The sequence below is a fragment of the Ochotona curzoniae genome, unplaced genomic scaffold, assembly GCF_017591425.1.
Source record: "Ochotona curzoniae isolate NIBS_2020 unplaced genomic scaffold, NIBS_Ocur_1.0 contig_2688, whole genome shotgun sequence".
NCBI classification, from domain to species: domain Eukaryota; kingdom Metazoa; phylum Chordata; class Mammalia; order Lagomorpha; family Ochotonidae; genus Ochotona; species Ochotona curzoniae.
In genome coordinates, this window is record NW_024465553.1 from 15,953,205 (window position 1) to 15,973,377 (window position 20,173).

Here is a 20,173-nt window from a genome sequence, read left to right on the forward strand (position 1 = left end):
CCTAGTTGCCTATCAAAGTTTTACAGAGCAGAAGCATTGTGAAGATACAATTTTCTGTTCTTTTCTTCAACTTTTCATATTCCAATTTTGTGTATGTCCTGGTAATTGCCATTTTACTTGCAGCACTGTATCCACATGTGTTTATTCGTAACACCATGTCTATTGGTAGTAATGGTGTATCTATTGATTATAGCACCGTATCTCTATTAACTGTAGCACTACCTACTAATTGCAATGCCGCAACTACTCATATCTATTCACCACAATGCTGTGTCTATTAATTACAGCACCATTTCTGTGATGTCTCTATTAATTGTAACAGTATTAATTGGAATGCAGTATCTACATCTATTAATTGTAATGCTGTGTCTATTGGTTGCAATGCTGCATCTATTAATTATAGTGCAGTATCTTTTATGTCCCCATTAATTGTTAATACTGCATCTATTCATTGTAATGTCATATCTATTTGTATCTGTTAAGTGTTACTTTAGTTGTGATGTTATAACTATTCATTATAGTGCTGTATCTTTTAGGCATCTTGTCATTATAGCACTGCATTTATCCTTATGTAGGTAAATTGCAACTTGTTTCTCAATTGGTTTTGGGTTTAATATTTGCATTATTTCTAAATGATTTTAAAGATGAGGAAGGAGAAAGGGATATTTTTCCCATGATGAGAGTGGAGTTTTGGATACACTAACAGAGTTGAGCAGCAAGCTGCATGGAGAATAGTCTACAATGTACACATGATGGAAGAGATAAGTTTCATAGCTAGGGACAGCAACAGCCAAAATTAGCTCCCACCATTTCTCGCCATCAGCCCAAGGGAAGCTAAAAGTGGGGTTGGGGTCCACATGAAGTGAAGAAAAGTCCACATGGCCTGAGACAGGTGATTCAGACTTCCAGTCCAGAAATACCCTACAAGATCCTAGAATCCAATGGGACAGACAGGCCTCCCTTGGAGACCAAGCAGGAGGTAACAGCGAGCCCACAACTGATGTTAGGACATCAGACTCCATACCGAAGGCTTGTTGCAAAGGGTCTGGTTTATCCTCAGAGCACTAGCTCAGAGCTCCGCTCCTAATCCCATTTCAGAGTGGTCAGCCAATGACCTGCCCAGGCTAGCACTTGCAGACCCAGAATATCACTGCTCCTTTCCCAGGAGAATTCCAGTAACATCTACAAAGGCACTCCATTCTTTGTCCTCTAAGGGTTCAAGAAACTTATGCTTTGAGTGGTACCAACTGTAGTCTAGACATAGCCTCTTCCAGATTACAGGTTCTGAAGAGCCCCAGAAGTTCATTAACACACTTGCATCTTCTCAATAGCCACTCCCCTCCAAACTCTCAAGGGGAGAAGATAGGTTGAAGGAAAACAAGCCCACCAAGATTTCTTGGCCCCTAGGGGCCAGTTCCATGCATCATCAGAACTACAACCTGGGGTGCAGGAATGTGGAGTCTGGCTGAGAAATGCTGGGTTCCCTCACCTCCATCTCACAAGACTTACCTGGGATGTTCTTGGCCCAGCCAATGATGACCACAAGCTCCCGGTCAGCCAAATCACAGAGCGTGGCCAGTGCCTTGATGTCCGCCTCAGGTATGCCAGAAGGAGGCATGGCCTGCAGGTTGTTTGGCTCAGCCACCATGAGGCACGAGACAATCTTGGTCGCTGCAAGAATCAAAGAGGGAAGGGTCAATGCCTGGGGAGAGAAAACAAGAGCCAGGATGGGGGCTAGGATGGGGCAGGTCCAATGTAGCTGCCATCCCCTGCCCGCTCTTCCTTGACCACTGCCTCTGGCTACAATGGGGTGGACTGTAGAGAAACAAACTTTCCTCTCCCTCAAGGAAGTTGCCTCATGGATTCTACTGAGAGGAACCTGGCTAAGTACTGAGGGGGTGCTGCTGGATCCTGGGACCTGTGGTTTCTTAAGACCTGGCACGGAACTGCATCTTGTGTTACTCTATATGGAATTCAGGTTTTCTGCATGAAGCCCGAAGGTTCCGACAGCAGTGCTATGCAGATGTTGGGTGGGAAGGTGGCCATTTCCTCCAGGGAGGCCAGAGCAGCAGGGACTGCTGAGACTCACATGGCTTTTTAGCAGCTGGGGAGATCTGAAAGCTCAGGTACGAGCTGTTCTCAGAGTCCAACCGTCGCTTGTACTTCTGGCGGCCTCCGCGAACCCGGTCCAGGCGCACACCTGTTGGGGAGCAATGAGAACTCTCAGGAGTTATTCAACACCATGGGGGGTTGTGAAGGTAGCAGCGGGAGGGTACTGGCTAAGGCCTTCAGGGTCATGGCCAAATGGCCTTCCGCAGCTACCTAATTGAATAGGTACCTGGACAATTAATCGTAAAAGATTCCACTGATGCTCCCAGCCTGTGTCACCTGCCACAGGTTTGATGCTGCCACTCTGGATTTAGTATTCTCTTGAAACCTATCATCAGCACCCTTTAGCCCTTGAAAGCAAAACACAAAAGCCCTCTGCCAAGTGCTGGGGAGAAGTCATCATTTAGGTTACATATGCTCTGAGTCTAGCAAGGGTCGAGTAAATTGCCAAGAAAAGGGAAAGGGGTCCCTGCCATCAACAGGCCCATGCATTTTGTGGACGCTCATTACCAATGTCAATTTCTGGGGGCCCGGTGCTGTGATATAAAACATTAAGCTATTGCCTGTAATACTCATAAAAAACACCGGTTCAAGTCCTGGCTGCTCCACTTCCAATTCAGCACATGGAAAAGCAGTGGAAGTTGATCCAAGTGCTTGGGCTGCTGCACCAACATGGGAAACCCAGAACTGGCTCCTAGTTTTAGCCTGACCCAGCCCTGGCTATTGCAGTTGTTTGGGAAGTGAAGCAATGGATGTAAGATCTCACTCCATCTCTCCCTTTTTCTCTGTAATGCAACTTTTAAATTTTTTAAAAAAAAATCTTAAAAAAAATCAGTTTCTGGATCCCTCACTGAGATTCCAGGACAGTCTGCTCTTTCCCAGAAAGTGCCCATGAGACGGGTATATAGGCAGCCCCAGCCACCCTGGGAAACCCAGTGCTGGGAGGAATCCTGGCAGCAACAGCTGCAACCGCCCCCACACTCACCTTCATCTCCAGGAATGATCGTTTCCTCAAAAGACCCCTACAGTCACTGTGTCCACACAGCCTTCTGGTGGCCTACCCCACCCATTCCTGCCTTAAAGACAGCCCCCTACCACCATCTTCAGGTCCATAGTAGGAACCTTGGTGGGTTCCTTGCTCTGGCCCACACGCTCAGACTGGCCACCTGGCAACAGGGCGCCCACAAGACCAGCTAGCCAGTGTAAACTAAGGTGGAATGTAGCATAGATGGGACAGAAATGCGGGGAGGGGTGCTCCCGGGAGCGTGCAGACAATGGTATAACATATATGAGAGGATCTGTGGGTTTTATGTCTACATTATGCTGGTTTATAGAAGTGACTTGAGCTGCTATAGATTTTGCTATCTGTGTTAATCTGCCTTTAACACCAAGATGAATGTCGTCATTCCCCACTCAGAGTTGAGCCCCTTCCCCATTCGGGTGGCCTTCCCTCTCGGACCCTGGTCAAACCAGCTCTCCTCTCTCTACCCAGGCAGCCACATCCAAGGCAGCTGTCACTCAGAGCAAGAAATGTTGAACAAACAAAGGAAAAGCACAGATCAGTAAGTTAAGGCTGCAATACTAGCATCTCGTATCAGAGCACAGGTTCAAGTGCTAACTGCTCCAGTTCCAAACCAGCATTCCTGCTAATATGCCCAGAAAAGCAACAGATGATGGACCAAGTAGCTAAGCCTCTGCCACACATCTGGCAATTCAGATGGAGCTCTAGGCTTCTGGCATTAGCCTTGCCCCGCCCTAGCTGTTGTAGCCATTTGGGGAATGAACTCGGCAGATAGAAGGCCTCTCTACCTTCTCTTTCCATTTCACCTTTGTCACTCTTTATATCATTTGCCTTTCAAAAATACTTTTAAAAATCCTCTTTAAAAATAAAAGTGGACTTCCCATCTGTATTACCTTCTCCAACTCCCAAAACATAAAACAGGTGCCTGGATTCCCATTGCACAAATTAAAAAAAAACAGTCATTTGTCCCCTCCAAGAGCCAGTGCCCAGGCAAGCTCTGAGCCATTCCAAGATGTGACCTCCAGAGCACAGCAAGTACAAGCTCTCCTCTAAACTGTCTCCTCCAGATCTTTATAGCCTACCAGTCAATGGCTCCAATCAATAAGTATATCAATTATCAGGGTTGATTTTTTTAAAAGTGGTCTATTGGGCTTAATTATGCACAAACAGATCCCTGGTGGGAAATGTGTGTACTCTCCTTGCTTCCTAAGTGCTTGTCTGAGTCCTCCCCTATGCACAAGCCCTACAGCTTCCCCAGCTGATGGATTCCAATGATCAAATCCCAGATGAGCTACAACCCTCACCAGTTAGGCGGCCTCCTACAGGTTGGCTCTCATGGCCTCCCTTTCAACACCAGTTACAGGAGAGGAGGAAGAGGTGACATAAACTGCCCACCACATCTGGCTTGTGTAACACTGGAATGACATACCGGTGGGGACAGCTGGGTGCATCAGGAAAGGTTTGGTAGGCTAGGTGAGCCATCCCTCCTACCGCTGCTTTGGCACTCTCCTCACCCCTGGTACTTCCCACATCATGTCCTGTGTAATTTATCTTTATAGCCATCAGCTCCTCAAGGCAGTGGGTTCTCACAGGGAAGAGCCCAGGTCTGTCCTCCTGGTCCCCCATCAGACACAGGCAGGATTTGCAGATGATCCTCTAGGGTGAGGGATCCCACAGTATGGATCTGTACTTCACACCCCAAGTCTGGGGTAGCGGATGGTGGGCCTCAACCCTTTCATCCACACTATTCCCCAGGGTCACCCTTGAAGGTCTGGCTCAAATACTATCTCTCCTGTGGACCCTCTTGGCAGAATGTGCCCTCTATGGGGTCTCTATTGCTATAGCAATTGCAATACAAACACACCTACTCCCCGCCCCTTCACAAGGAAATGTAATGCCTGTGAGTGCCTCCCCGGGAAGGACTCTACTTATGGTTCAATCCAGAGCCCAGCACCCAGCCTTCAACAGGTGTGATGTGCCAGCCACCACAGAGATCTTCATCTTTAGCACAGGCTCACAGCATTTGTTCCTTGTCAGCTTCCTTTGTTCCTGTCAGTACCCAGAAATTCTCTCAAGGCTGCCCACTGCCCAAGGAAATTCTCCTTGGGCTGAGCTAAAGTCTGTCTCCTGATCACTCACTCCACTCTGTCCCACTCAATGGGGCAAGCCAGTCCTTTCTGGACCTAAGTGCTCTTGGACACCTTCCTTCCACGGCTAAAGATGCTTTCACTATAGGCTGTGTACTATCTTCCGGCCACTCCCCTCCCTGCCTCCTACCCATCTGTCCTCACTGAGATGGGCCAGTCTCAACTGGGAACAGTTAGGGCCCACACAGCAAGGGACAGTGGACAGACCTTGGAACTCCCATGCTCTGCCTAAAAAGGATGTCTTTTTCTTGCCTGAATATGGAAGGTAAAGTTTGGAGCGCAGCAATCACTTTGCAACCATGAGGCGGCTTTCTCAGGTCACCGAAGAACAGTAAGTTCGAGCCCTTGACTCTATGGCTGAGAAGCCTCAACAATCAATACCAGTAACTGCCTGTCTCCGGACTTCCTGTTAGATACAGAAATGCACTTCTATTGATGCTTAAGGCACTAGCCACAGGCTTCTCCAAAACTTGTAGCAGAAAGCAATCAGTACTGACTAATACAGCAGGCAATTACCTTTTAAATTAGGAAAATTGTCTTTAAAACCCCACTTGGGGAGGGAGGGAGAGGGACTTGAACTTGAGATGAGAATTACTTCATTGCTTGTGCCCTTTTACTAGCAAACTATCTTAAAAGCAGACTGCAGGAAGCACATTAAGCATACTAACTACCTTGCAATTATTGTCTGGGATTGTGAGACTGCATGATCCTATTGATACTTTCTGAATGCAAAGAGGCTTTCATAATGTTCCTATGTGTATGCTCCTAAGGGAATCTCCAAGCACTGGACTAAATACTATCTTTTGTATTACAACAGTGGTCAACTGATGTTCAACACACTTTAAATCCCTTAACAGGTGCAAGTCAAAACTGTAGCACTTCCAAGTGTTTCCTGAATATCAGAGAGATTTGCCATCCCCGGAATATATGGCCCTAAGTAGATGAAGTCCCCAGGCTGAGCTCAAGATTTGTTAAGGAAGAGTCCTCCCATTCTACCCTATTATATTGGAAAGATGCAAGCATGAGCAGAAAGAGGAAGTGCCAGGCTAATGATCAGATCTGGATGGAATCCCTGACTTGACTCTGCCACCTGAGTGGTCCTGAACAAGTGCCTTGTCTCTGTGTCTCAGTTCTCCTGTGTCAAATGGAAATGATTACAGTGCCCAGCTCACAGTGGATACAATAACTCACTTAATTCTCAGTAAGTTAACACAAGTGAGCACATCAGATACTGTGGATAGCATACAGTAAGGGCTCAATATGTGTTAACTAACATGAAGGCAAGTTGAGTTCCCTTCTCTGAAATATTTGAGATCAGATGTGCTCTGCCTCTCCTATTTTTTCCCCAATTTCAGAATATCTACACATAGATTATATGATAGTTTAGGACAGGACCCAAGTATACACTCAAAGGTCATCTGTTCTCAATGTACGTTACACACAGCCTGAGGGCTGCTGTACACAGTGTCATCTGAAACCGGGGTCAGCTGTTCAATTCCCACTGGTAGCATCCTATCAGCACCCAGGAAGTTCCAGATTTCGAGGATTTTGGACTTATAACCTGTTTCTATTAGAAACACTTATTCAGTGAAGAGGTTCCATATCCTGAGTGCCACAATATTAACTGACCGCATGGATGGCAACATCTGGGCAGAGGTAGCAGAGTTTGGCAAAAGGTTACATGGGGAAATGGTTGGGATGCACCTAGGATCTCCGTTTTCTGTTTGTTTGTTTGTTTGTTTTAAGATCTATTTATTTTTATTGGAAAGGTGGATTTACAGAGAGAAGGAAAGACAGAAAGATTTTCCACTCACTGGTTCACTCCGCAAATGGCTGCAATAGCCGGAGCTAAGCTGATCTGAAGCCAGGGGCCAGGAGCTTATTCCAGGTCTCCCACATGGGTACAGGGTCCCAAGTCCTTGGACCACCCTGTGCTGCTTTACCAGGCCATGAGCAGGGAGCTGAATGGGAAGTGGAGCAGCTGGAGTGTGAACCGACACCAATATGGGATGCCAGTGCTTGGAGGTAGATGATTAGCCAGTTGAGCCAACATGCCCAGTCCCAACCCTGCGTTATTTTTTTTACAACTGCATGTAACTATAATAACCTCAAATATAAAGTTTAATATAAATTTTTTTTAAAATTCAACTTTCTTTTAAATGTAAGTGGAAAAGCAAAATACTACAGCAGTGGAAAACAGTTTGGTAGTTCCTCAGGAAGCTACATAGAGTGTTCGGTGCACAGTGGGTACTTGGTAGTAACTGCTTGCTCCACATCTGCCCGCTGAAGTGGCTTGGGTGGCTTTCTGGTGGCAGGAGATACTTCTCTGCTGTCGTAACTACCAGGGGTCACATGCATTCATGGCCTAGCAACTAAAGTCCTTGTCTTGAATGTGCCGGGATCCCATACGGGTGCCAGTTCTAATCCCAGCAGCTCCACTTCCCATCCAGCTCCATGTTTGTGTCCTGGGAAGGCAGTCGAGGACGGCCCAAAGCCTTCTGGCCCTGCACCTGCGTGGGAGACCTGGAGGAAGTTTCTGGCTCCTGGCTTCAGATTGGCACAGCACCGGCCGTTGCGGTCACTTGGGGAGTGAATCATCCGACGGAAGATCTTCCTCTCTGTTTCTCCTCCTCTCTGAATATCTGACTTTGCCATAAAAATAAATATATCTTTTTGAAAAAAATTCCTCCAGAAAGGTAGGGATGCAGAGAGGTAAGGATTGCACCCAGGTGCCTACAGCACCTGAGTAAACCAATAGAACTGAGTGCCCACCACGCATCAGCCGAATGACACAGGCTCTGCCCTTGGCTGCCAGGGTACTTGTTTCCACCCCTGCACAAAGCCTGCTTGCTGGGCATCCAGTAGGCACCAGGGGTCAAACCTTGCTTCTTAACTCGGGATATCAAACAAGCCTAAGGCCACCCTGGGACAAAGACTTCTGGGAAGCTGAGGAGTCCCCAGGCCTCTCAAGCCCAGGCCCCATCTGCTGGCCTCTCCCACGCACAGCTCCCACGTCCCAGATCAGCTGCCCACTTGCTCACTTGCTAAGGTCAGGTTTCTGACTTTTTCTTAATGGAAATAAAATAATTCCTGCTCCCCCTCCCCACCCTGCCTTCTCATTCTCCCTCCCTTGGCTGGATGCCTTCCCAGACTTTCGGAAGTAAAAATAGCCCTGTGTGCAAGGGCCGCAGCGGCTGGGGTCTAGTTTCAGCTTCTTTCTTTTATACCTCAAGCACTAAAAATAGTGAAACGAGGCCCTGCAGCACAAGGCCCTCCACCTGCCCCTGACCCTGTCCCGCATTACACCTGGCATGCTTCTCTCCCTACAGGACACGAGGGTATAAGATCTCTGATCCAGCAACCTTCCTCCATGAGCTATTGTTCAGGTACAAGGATCCCTGCTGACCTTGCCAGGTATCCATGGTCAAGATCTTTCTCCTCCCCTCCCATTCTGTACCCCACTGCCACCCAATGGAGCACCATGACTAACACAGCAGGTCCAACGACTTGCTCATAGTCACACAGCTAGGGCATGTCAGAAAGCAGGTGGTGAGGCCACATTGTGGTACAGCGTGTTAAGCCATTTAGCATCCCAGAGAGAACATGTTCAAGTCCTGGCTGTTCTGCTTCTGACCCAGCTCCCTGCTAATGCGCTGGGAAAATTTGGAAGATGAGTGCTTGGGCCTCTGCTACCCGCAAGGACCCAGACAGAGTTCCAGGCTGCTGGCTTTACCAATGGGTTTGCCAGCCCCATCCACTTGCACCTTCATCCCCTATGCAGAATGGGCTTCCTCCAGTCCACCTGTTCTGGGTGAGAGGTGAGCTCACCTGGCTGCCTCAGACACAACGGCCAATCGGGTTGCCTCCTACTTTGGTGACACACCTTACATCAGAATCCCCAAGAGCCAAGAGAGTTTCCTGGGTAAATGCATGCATCCAACCCCTAAGGTTCTGGTATCTTGCCAACTGTTCTGCAGGCTCTGAGTCCCCAAGACTCTATAAAACCACCCACTCTCATGCTGCTGTGTCCTTGGAACCTTCTCACCCAGGCACCATGTTCCCAAACATATTCCACAAATCTGTGCTATCCCTGCATTCCCAACTGGCAGAAATGTCTAAACCGTTTGTTTGCAGGAAGAGGCACTTCAACCCAGCTGTCTTCTCTTGGCATGGGCTTTGTTATTGCCCAGAGTTTCCATGTTGGGGCTGGAACACGCTACTGAGAAGGAATCCCTGCATTACCAAAGAGATAAGATTCCATCCAGCTCTGTCATTCACTAGCTGTGTGGCTCAGGGAAAAGTATTTAAGCTCAGGTGGACCAGAGCAGACATGTCAAATACCTGACACCTGTGATGGTCTTTCCTTTCCAAGTCTGTAGCAGACATTATGAATCAATCACAGCACTACTGTCTGCTGATTTCAGGCACTGCTTTGGCAGCCTTTCAATCGTGTACTTCAGTCACAACCTGCCCTAGAACTGACAGTTCTAACTAAAGGCAATCTGCCAGTCTGGCAATTTGCCAGAGGAAATACAGATGCAGACAAATAAAGATGATGATTCCGGACTGGAAGATATTCAACAAAGAAGCAAACCAGGGGCAGGAAAACAAGGCGTGGAGTGGGAAAGGAGTCCCTGTTGAGAAAGCTGACATGGAGGTCAAGGTTAGAAGATAAGGAGCCAGTCCTCAAGAGGGTCAGAGGAAATGGCCAGAATATGCTAGGGTAGGAAAGTGCTTGTCACATTTACAGATCAGAAGCAAGCCAGTGGGCTGGAGCAGAGAAGTGGGGGCAGGGGCAGCATCGGAGAAGGGCCTCCCTCACATAACACTGAGGAGGTAGGAAAGAGGCAAGACCATACAGGGTCTTGAGGACCCAAGGGGAAGCTTCCGGCTCCTGGCTTCAGATCAATTCATATCTGGCCACCGTGTTCATTTGGGGACTGAACCAGTCGATGGGAGATCTCTGTATCTCTTACCTGTGACTTTCAAATGAAAATAAAATAAATCTTTAAAAAATAAAGAACAGCTTAGCTTTATTCTACCTAATATAATATATAGTATGTTTACTTTTTTTTAAAGGTTTGTTTTTAATTTTTTTTATTGGAAAGTCAGATATACAGAGAGGAGGACAGACACAGAGGAAGATCCTTCACCTGTTGATTCACTCCCCAGGCAGCTGCAATGGCTGGAGTTGAGCCAACCCAAAGTCAGGAGCTTCTTCTGGGTCTCCCACATGGGCACAGGGTCCCAACACTTTGGACTGTCCTCAACTGCCCTCCCAGGACACAAGCAGGGAGCTGGGTGGGAAGCGGGGCTGCCAGGACCAGAACGAGCACCCACAGGGGATCCCAGCTAATGCAAGGCGAGGACTTTAGTCACTAGGCTACCGTGCTGGGCCCCGATGTTTACTTTTTAAAGGAGATTCTTGAGACCAGCACTGTGGTAGGACAAGTTAAGCTGCCACCTGCAACACCAGCATCCCATCAGAATCTCTTATTTAAATACTGGCTGCTCTACTTCCAATTCAGCTCTTTTCTAATGTGCCTGGGAAAGCTGTCAAGGATGACCCAAGTGCTTGGGCCACTGCACCCATGTGAAAGACCCAGATGAAGCTCCTGGCTTTGGACCACCCCAGCTCCAGCCATTGCTACATTTGATTGTTCCTATCTTGTTGAGAAAATGTTAAGCCATATCGTCAGCTAGGGAATGCAGAAAGAGGCTATAAGATGCTCAAAACTGCCTCTTGGATGGGTGAAGAAAATCAAGTACAGGGAGAGATGGAGAAAGGGAAGAGGTTGACCAGCTGGTACAGAGCTCTAGACTGAAGGAGTAATACTCAATTCATTAGCTGCATATGGCATGGTGGCTGCAGTTAGCAGTAATCACCATGTATTTCAAAATAGCGAAAATAGGGTTTTCATGTTCTCGCTGCCAAAATATGAAGCATTAACAAAGTGATGGATATGCTAATCAGCTTGAATGGATTTTTCTATGATATATGCATAGGTCAAAACATCACATCCTATATCATAAATATATACAATTATTACTTGCCATTTAAAAGAAAATTTTAAAAAGAAAATTGGTTGTAAAACATCATGAAGGATTCTATCTCAAATCAACGTTGAACATCAGCTTTGTGGCACAATGCTATGAACTTCCCCTGAACACTGGGAGCAAGATGGAAACAGCCACTTGCTATGATTCCCACTTGACAGGAGGGGAGGGATGTTAATGACATCCAGGGAACCATAGGGACCAGGTCTATAGGAACACTGTCACCAATGCTGGGAAACACTCAACAGCCACAAGGAGTCAACATGGACAAGACCATCTCCCACAACTTCATCCAATCAACACAGCCCGAACCAGTGGTCCTTGTGCTCAGATTTCCAGGGCACATGGGGAAATCCCAGGAGCTGACAGATGAGTACACAGGCACACATTTGAGTTCTCAGGCTCTAATGCAACACTCTCCTTTGCAGTGCTGTGGAGTCGGTTTGATTCAAAATATTCAATGCATCTTGGAAAAAGAAAAATGGTTTTTAAAGATGAGTCATCTCTCATTCTCTTTCTTCATTCATGGGGCCAGAAAAGTGGGATTTCTGGCTTAGTCTGGAGGCAGAACACTATAAATACCCAGCCATTAAATCCCATGCAGTGGGAACCTGATCAGGATCTCGTTTTAATTTCCTGACATGAGCTGGCCACTAACCCAATTATCCGGAATCCCCGGAGGAGCTGTGCACCTCCCCAACAAGCAGAAAGACAGTAAGAGCACAGTGCGAGGACGTTGGCCCAGCTTTCACTGCAATCAAATCTCTTTGAGAAAACACTTGGGGAAAGGCAGGCGGGAACTGAGCTGGGGGAGGAAACAGAGCAGCCGGGAGGTGAAGCCAGGTGAGGAGAAGGTGAAGTTTGCAGGGAGTGAGCTGTGTGCAACAAGCAGCCGAAGCAGCACTGCACAGAGCCTAGGGGAAAGCAGTAGTGGGCTGCCCAGGGCCTGCCTGGATCAGAGGCCAAGTCCGTCCACGCCCTCACCGGCGTGTACACCCCCTCTGCCACAGGAATCCCTTATCTGTGTTCTAGAACCCAGAAAAAGGACTGGCCCATGACAGTGCCATCCTCCCAGATTCCTTGGTTCCATCTCCATCCCTGGCCCTGGCCCCTAGCTTCCTTCTTCCTGCTCGTGCAAGCCCTGCAGTCCATGAGAGACTGAGTTCCCAGCTCCTGGCTTAGGCCTCAGTCATGGCCATGTAGGGAGTGAACAAGCATTTAGAATGAATTGCTTTTAGAAGGCAAGACAGGTCCGTGGACAGCAGCTTCATTAAACAGCTGGCTCTGGGCACTCGAGGGCTGTACAGGGGGAAGATACAGGGATGCAAACCAGGACTGGTCCTCAACCAGTTGAAAACATATGAGCTTAGGTCCCTGAGGGACAGCAGTCTTCGGGTACAGTGAGCCAGAGAAACCCACACACCTGGCCTTCTTTGCACCAAAGCAAGAACTGAACAGATGAAGGAAAGGAGAGAGAGAGAGAGAGAGAGAGAGAGAGAGAGAGAGAGAGAGAGAGAGATGGAGGGAAAGGAGAAGCACTCATCATTCTCTCTCCTTCCCTGAATCTGGTTTCAGCCCTAGCCTATTGCCCAAGTCATGGGGGGTTAGGTACCAAGAGAAGAGGAGCAGTTTGAGAGGATGGTGATGTTTGCTTTTTTTGTTGTTGTTAATTTATTTATTTTTATTGCAAAGTCAGATATATTTAGAGATGGGAGGAGAAACAGAGAGGAAGATCTTCCATCCATTAATTCACTCCCCAAGCAGCCTGCAATGGCCGGAGCTCAGCCGATCCAAAGACAGGAGCCAGGAGCTTCTTCTGGATTTCCCACAGATGCAGGGTCCCAAGGCTTTGGGCCATCCTTGACTGCTTTCCCAGGCCACAAGCAGGGAGCTGGATGGGAAGCAGGGCTGTCGGGATTAGAACCAGTGCCCATATGGGATCCCGGCACATTCAAGGTGAGGACTTTAGCTAGCCGCTATACTATCACACCAGGCCCTGATGTTTGTCTTTCCAAGCCAAGTTCAAGTCAGCCAGAAGGACCACCCAAACAAAAGTAGGGGGTCACCACACCTGCTAGAGCCTCTGCCTGGCAAGCACCTAGGCTCCTGGCTAGGCATCTCTCCCTCTGCAGGAGGTTAGTCCCCGTGGAGCCACAGATCCCAGGAAGTGACCAAGGCCCTGCTGGGAACAGACACTAAGGGGAAGAGCTCAGTTTTGTCTAGTCTCTCCCCAGACTTGGGCTTAAGAGATGCCAGACAGGGGGTGGCAGGTACGTCCTGATGACTGCAGGCTCCTCTTCCTCCCTCAGGAGCAGGTCTGCTGGGAGAAGCAGGAGACATGAGCTGTCACTGTGGGTAGGGACCATCAACAATAGGGCTGTTCACGGAGGTATTGACTGGCAAGGGGCTCCCACCAGGTCCCATGCCCGTGTTCTCACCTACCCACAACCCCCAAAACACCACCACCCTGGGGACACACGGCACCTGGCTCACTTCTGGCAGGTGCCCATCACTTGTGCACTTGGCCATGTCCATCCCCGCTGTTCCTCACTTCCTAAGGTGGTCCCCAGAAAGCACCTCTTCTCTCTCCCCAACACTGGCTGGCCCCTTGAGGGCCTGTTCAGCACTGCAACATACTCCAAAGATGGAGTGGTGGTGGCCTCTACCCTCCCCGTTCTGACAAGAGCCAGTGCTAAGACTTGCTTTCAGGGGCCTTGCAGCCCCATTGCCTCCCCTGGTAACACCATGATGCTCTGGGGAAGCACAAAAAGCCGGGTTTGGGAGTCAGGGACCTGCTTCAGCCTGCACCAAGCATGAGGTCCAACTGGACCAACATCTGGTCTTTCTGCAAGCCCAGCTCAGCCTACTTTTCATTCTCACAGATGACCTGTTCAAACCCTCACACCGCAATCCCTGCTTCCTCCCTCCCACTTTTGGAGGGTTCCCCAAGCCTAGCAGCATAAAATCCTTGGTCTGTTAGACTTTTCTCCAGCTCCCTTGGTAATCCACAGAAGGGGCTAAACACACACACTCTCTCTCTCATAACCAAACACACACACACACACATACATATACACACACAAGCAGAGACACAGAAACACTTATACATGTGCACATAAATACACACAAACATACATACTTGTACTTGTATGCACACAGTGGCATGCACACACATACATATATAGCTACAGTCACACACATACACATATGTGCACAAATGCACAGGCACACACAGATATACACCACCTTCTCCAATGGCATTGAATGAGATTCATTCAACCAAGAAGATCCACAGGTTAATGAGGAAGAGTCCCTACAGCAGCAGCAACGGTCGCCCTTTCACAGGACTGGGAACTGCGCTGACGAAGAGAAAGGTGTAGCCTGGGGTGCCTAGCCATGTCCCCACTTTCACGTGTGATCCATCCTTAAAAATGGTCACTATCACACTGACACCACTCCTTATCCTTGAGAGCTGGTGTCTACGCCTGGGACATACCTGAGAGAGGAGTGGGAGCCTGCAGGGAGGAGAAGGGCGAGAGCAGCCCTCTTAGAACAAGAGGGCCGTGTCTTGCACACCTACCGGCAAGCAGAGGATCAGTTTGCTTGTGAGGTGGGCACTGTTAATCCACTGTGGTCTTCTCTGCCACTTTCACCCCCAAGTCCCTGAGGGCAAGCCCTCGAGGGCATGGGGGACAGTAAAACAACCTCTCAAACCTACTCCTTCCAGGGCGGAAGAGGCTGGCTCCAAAGAGGGCCAAGCAAAGGATCCAGAGCCCAGGGGAGTCAGGAGTCTACCCCGGACCTTTAACAGAGAACTCCCAACCCCACCTGCTCACCCTCCCATCTTGCCTGGAAGAGGGCAGCCGTGCACACTCTGCAGTGTGTCTTAGCAAAGAAACAGAAGACATACACACAAAGTAGATGTACCGCCCTAGGAGGAGGGGTCAGCTTGTTTCCTAGCAGCCTGAAACTCTCCTAGGGAGCGAAGTGGCACCAGGAGCCTGGTCTCAGTGGGTCCCACAGGCCTCTCACCTTCCTTCAGCATGCCCACTTTGAGGCATTTCATGAAGCGACAGGCCTGGCAGGACTTGCGCCTCCGTTTCGTGATCTCACACTCGTTGGTGGCCGGGCAGCTGTATTCGATGTTTCCTGCAAGCAGACACAAGAGAGGGGGTTGGCAGGTGCAAGCCATCCAGGGCCCTGACACAGACAGGGACTCACTGGCTGGGCCCACAATTGTCTCCTACCCCTACTGGCCCTCCCAGGCAGCGTTCTTCAAAGCAGGGGCTCTTAGTGTTTCAGAGTCTCTCAGACAGTTGTTCAAGTGCACAAGACTGGTGGGCCAGGGAGGCAGGTAGCTCCCCGGAAAGACACTCTTCAAATGTCTTCCAGAGCTGGGCCACTGGTTCACCAAGTTGGCATCTGAGCCCTGTGCTGACCAAAATGTCCATGCAGATGACCTCTACCACCCAGCCTCCAGCCTTGGGCCATACCCCAGGCTCAAGGAAACTCTGAGACCACAGGTGCTAGGGCCTGGATTATGACATCAGACACCCCTCAACCCCTTGACCAGACCACCAATCAAGATTTGCTGACCTCCAGCCTTTTTTTTTAGTAAGTCACAATTGCCAGTTAACGTCCCACAAGGTTGTAACTATCAGAGCTGGCCCACGACAAAGCTAAGAGCCAGGCAGCTTCATCTGGGTTTCCCACGTGGGTGGCCCAAGCACTTGAGCCATGTTCTGCTGTTCTCCTAGTTGCATGTAACAAGGAGTTGGGTCGAAAAGTAGAGCAGTGGGAATTCAAACCAGCACCCATACAGCAGAGGCTTAATCAGCTACACACAAAGAAGGCGGCAAGATTTTCCACCTGCTGGTTCACCCCCGAAATGATCCCAGTGGCTAGAACTGGGCCACGCTGAAGCCAGGAGGTGCCAGGAGCTTCTTCCAGGTCTCCCACTGGGGTGCAGAGGCCCATGCACTTGAGCCATCTTTCACTGCTCTCCCAGGTGCATTAGCACACAGCTGGATGAGCAGTGCAGTAACTAGAACTCAAATGAGGTACAAGGGTCACAAGCTTGCAGCTTAATCCACTGTACCCCAAGGCTGATCCCACCCCCTTCCTTTTTCTCAAACTCCAGTGATTTCTTTTCTCCTTTTTTAAGGGATTTTTTTTCTTTTTTTTTTTAAATTTATTTATTTTTATTGGAAAGTCAGATATACAGAAAGGAGGAGAGACAGAGGAAGATCTTCTGTCTGATGATTCATTCCCCATGTGACCACAATGGCTGGAGCCGAGCCAATTCAAAGCCAGGAGCCAGAAGCCTCTTCCAGGTCTCTCATGCGGGTGCAAGGTTCCCAAGGCTTTGGGCCATCCTCCACTGCTTTCCCAAGACACAAGCTGGATGGGAAGTAGGGCTGCCAGGATTAGAGCCAGTGCCCATATGAGATCCCAGTGCATGCAAAGCGAGGACTTTAGCTGCTAGGCCACCACACCAGGCCCACTCCAGTGATTTCTTAGAGCATGTGGCTTCTTGGGAAGTTAATTCCCATTATTCACATAAGAGAGCTTAAATTTAAAAGAGAAACAGAAAGAAGGCTGACATACTACAAACAACTCCTCCTGGTCTAGAAGGCACTATGGAAATTGGCCCCCACCTCAGCCCATCCTGTGCTGCCTGGGGAGGCCGCTGTTGTATGCTGCCAACTTCCCTGCACCTGCTCAGAACTGGAGGTCAAGGGTGCAGGTGGATCTGGCCCTGGTCTCCCACCTCATGTGAGTGTGTTCCCCCCCACCCAACCATGGCCAGGACAAGAGTGCTAACAGCAAATTGTAAACAATGCTCTTGACTATCTGAGGACGTGTGTGTGTGTGAGAGAGAGAGAGAGAGAGAGAAGGAGAGAGTATGAGAGAATTCTAATTTTATTTATTTATTTTTGGTCCTTCCAATTTGTTTTATGGCTCCAGAGGCTGACTGCCAGCAAAACCAGGCTGGCGGCACGGCCTTGTAATTTCTGTAAGTGCCTCCTTGATAAAGTGATGAGATTAATCCCTGAATTCCTGCGGTCTCTAGGGGAGTGTAGGAGGGCTCGGGAACAGTACAGGAATCTGGGTAGCACACATGAGCATGCACACACACACACACCCATCTGGGCACAACAGGCTTGAAGCTGGGCTCCTAGAGGACAGGGACACAGCCAACTGCTAGCACAAATCCAGGTTTCTAACCTAACCTGGGAGTGTGTCCAGTGTGGACCCTATGCAGACTCCACTTCAGGCAACCCTGGTAGGCTCATCTAGATCATGAGCACAGTGCACATCTCTCATGAACAGTTTCCATTTGTATGGATTTGGTGACAGAACGCATATAAAGGTTGGTGGGGAGGGGTGCTTTGCGACATCTGCATCCCTTATCAGAGTTCCTGGGTGGAAATCCCAACTCTGCTTCTGATCCCGCTTCCTGCTAATGCACATCTTGACAGGCAGCAAGTGATGCCTCAAGTACCTGGGGCCCTGACATTCCCATGGGAGACTGCTTCTAGTTTCAGCCTGGCCCAGCCCCAGCTGCGGCAGCCTCTTGGAAAGTAAAGCAGAGAGGATTTCATCTTCCTGTGTGTGTCTCTTTCTGCCTTTCAAATAAATGAAACACATTTTTTACAAAAAAAAAAAGATGCATGGACTGCTGTAAGAGGTGCAGGCTGGGCAATGAGGGGTTCTACTTAAGAAAGTGTGGGACCCTCCAGGTGGAATGTCCTGCAGGTGGATGGATACAAGGATATATATATATATATACTTATTTTGTAATTGTATATATAATTTATGTATATATAATATATACCTATGTACATATATATACATACATATATAAACACACATATAAAAGTATCTGTAAAAGTTTTAGTGAAGAACATGCTCCAGCAAGCAGCCAAGGTTGCCATGCCTGTTTTTACTTGCAGGCAGATTTGTCAGGGTGGACGCAACCACAGGGATAAGATCTTCCTGGTGTTAGACGCTAACCCAGCCACGGGGAAATTTGAGGTTCCACCTCGGGCAGGCAGGTCTGGAGCTGAAGCTGACTTTGCAGTGTCTCCTGCTAGCATACAGAAGGGTGGTACCCCACAGCCTCCTGTGTGACCTCCAGGCAGAGGGTTTAACCATCACCCCCAGCTCTCCCTGACCCTGGACTGTCCTAAGCATAAGAAACCCTGGGGGCATCCCCACCAGCTGTGTCTGAGCAGCTGCTGTACATTCAGCAGCCCTGCCCTGAGCCAGTGATGAAGGACTAACTGGCTCGGTTGGCCCTGCTGAGTCAGGACAGCCACAGTTCTAAGTGGCTGCTGTGAAAAGGCTAAGGCTGGTTAGCCCTGGGTTCCACTCCCAGAAGGCAGACACTGTCCCTTTCGTCTCTGGGTGACCTATTGTCCCCCACACTCCGTCCTCCTCTCTTCCTCACCCACCAGCAATGATCTCATTCCTGTCTCAGGCTCTCGTGCTCTTGGCAACGACCTGCAAAGATGCCCAGCCTGTGCCTCCTTCCCTTTTATGCATATGTCTGTGGGATGCTCCTGACCTTATATCCAACCACCTGCAGGATGTCCTTCATGCTTCCTCAGACAGAACCTACCTCCACCCAGGCCTGCATTTCTTGTTCTGTTTCTTGCTAGAGTGGCAGGTGGTCAGAAAAGAAGGTGGCATCTTGGAGTCCTGCATTCTGAAAGACTCCATCCTGTATCCTTCATCCTACTTCCTTGTTATCCCCTCACTCCCTCCACCGATGCCCGTCCCCGGGATGAACAGCCTCCCAGGTCTGCATGCCCCTTTCTGGCCCACCTGTACACTGCCTGGAGATGCCAAGGAGCTTCCAGTGCCGAATCCCTGTCTGGATCCCTGGCTCATCATACACAACGAGCACGCATGTCTGCATGGCTTCACAAAGACCTGCTGAAGGACATGCAGGAGTGAGCTGTGCTCAGAACATTGGGGAGCACAGAAACCCTACAGCCAGACAGGGATATGGACAAAAGGAAGCTGTTCATATGTAGCTCCCCAGAAGCCTCAGGCATAGATGATGACTGCAAAAAGCACTGGACAAAGGCAGCAGGGGCGGGAAGTGTGTGTGTGTGTGCAGGCGGCACTCATGTCCCCACTATCAGTCCAAGTGGCCGCCAAGAATCCCTCCACACCCTGTACCGGGGGACACTGGCTGAATGTCTGCAGATCAGGAGCAAATGGTGTTCCAGACTCCAGGAGCCCAGCCCCAACTAAACGCAAGGGAAGCTGAGGGCCGGAAACAAGGGTCGGTGGATGTTGCAAATCAAGTCATGAGTTCTGCCTGTCTCTAAACCCAATCCCTGAATTCTGGCAATCACCTTACACCCTCATGACTATACCTTGGCATCTACAGGACTCTCAAGAGGGGGTGTAGCATCAGAGCAAAGAGCAGCCAGTGAAGAGAAGTCTTGGGACAACCTTTCCACACCTGTCTGAGCTTCTGAAATCCCCCTCCACCCTCCCAGCCTCCGCTCTCACTCACTCATACGCACACACCCCTTCCAAAAAGCTATTCACTTCTGTTTGCAAAAAAGCCTACCTGACTGACTAATACATTTTTGGAAAGACTAACCAAAACACATAGTAAAAAAAAAGTACAAGGGCAGAAGCCAAAAGCAAACCTCAAAAAGCAACACTATTGTATCATCAATTGAACTGAGGAAGAAGCAGTTCCCATTCATGAAACAAGAATAGCATGCCACCAAAAGTCACAAAGCAGAGCTTGGACAAGGCAGATGTTCAGCACAGTGGTTAAGTCTCCAACTGGGACTTCCATATTCCATACTAG

General features: G+C 49.1%; 1 protein-coding gene across 2 annotated transcripts in view; it reads right to left on the reverse strand.

Moving 5' to 3' along the window:
* The window catches only part of ESRRB (estrogen related receptor beta), a 44,622-nt gene that overhangs the window by 11,461 nt on the left and 12,988 nt on the right, over positions 1-20,173 (reverse strand). Inside the window, exons 2-4 of one of the 2 annotated variants that reach the window (XM_040975590.1) lie at positions 15,367-15,483; positions 2,090-2,200; positions 1,510-1,671 (exon numbers count right to left, since the gene is read on the reverse strand). In XM_040975590.1, the coding sequence (XP_040831524.1) occupies positions 1,510-1,671; positions 2,090-2,200; positions 15,367-15,483 (390 nt within the window). The remainder of the gene's footprint in view (positions 1-1,509; positions 1,672-2,089; positions 2,201-15,366; positions 15,484-20,173) is intronic. The other variant, XM_040975589.1, reaches the window with a different exon arrangement.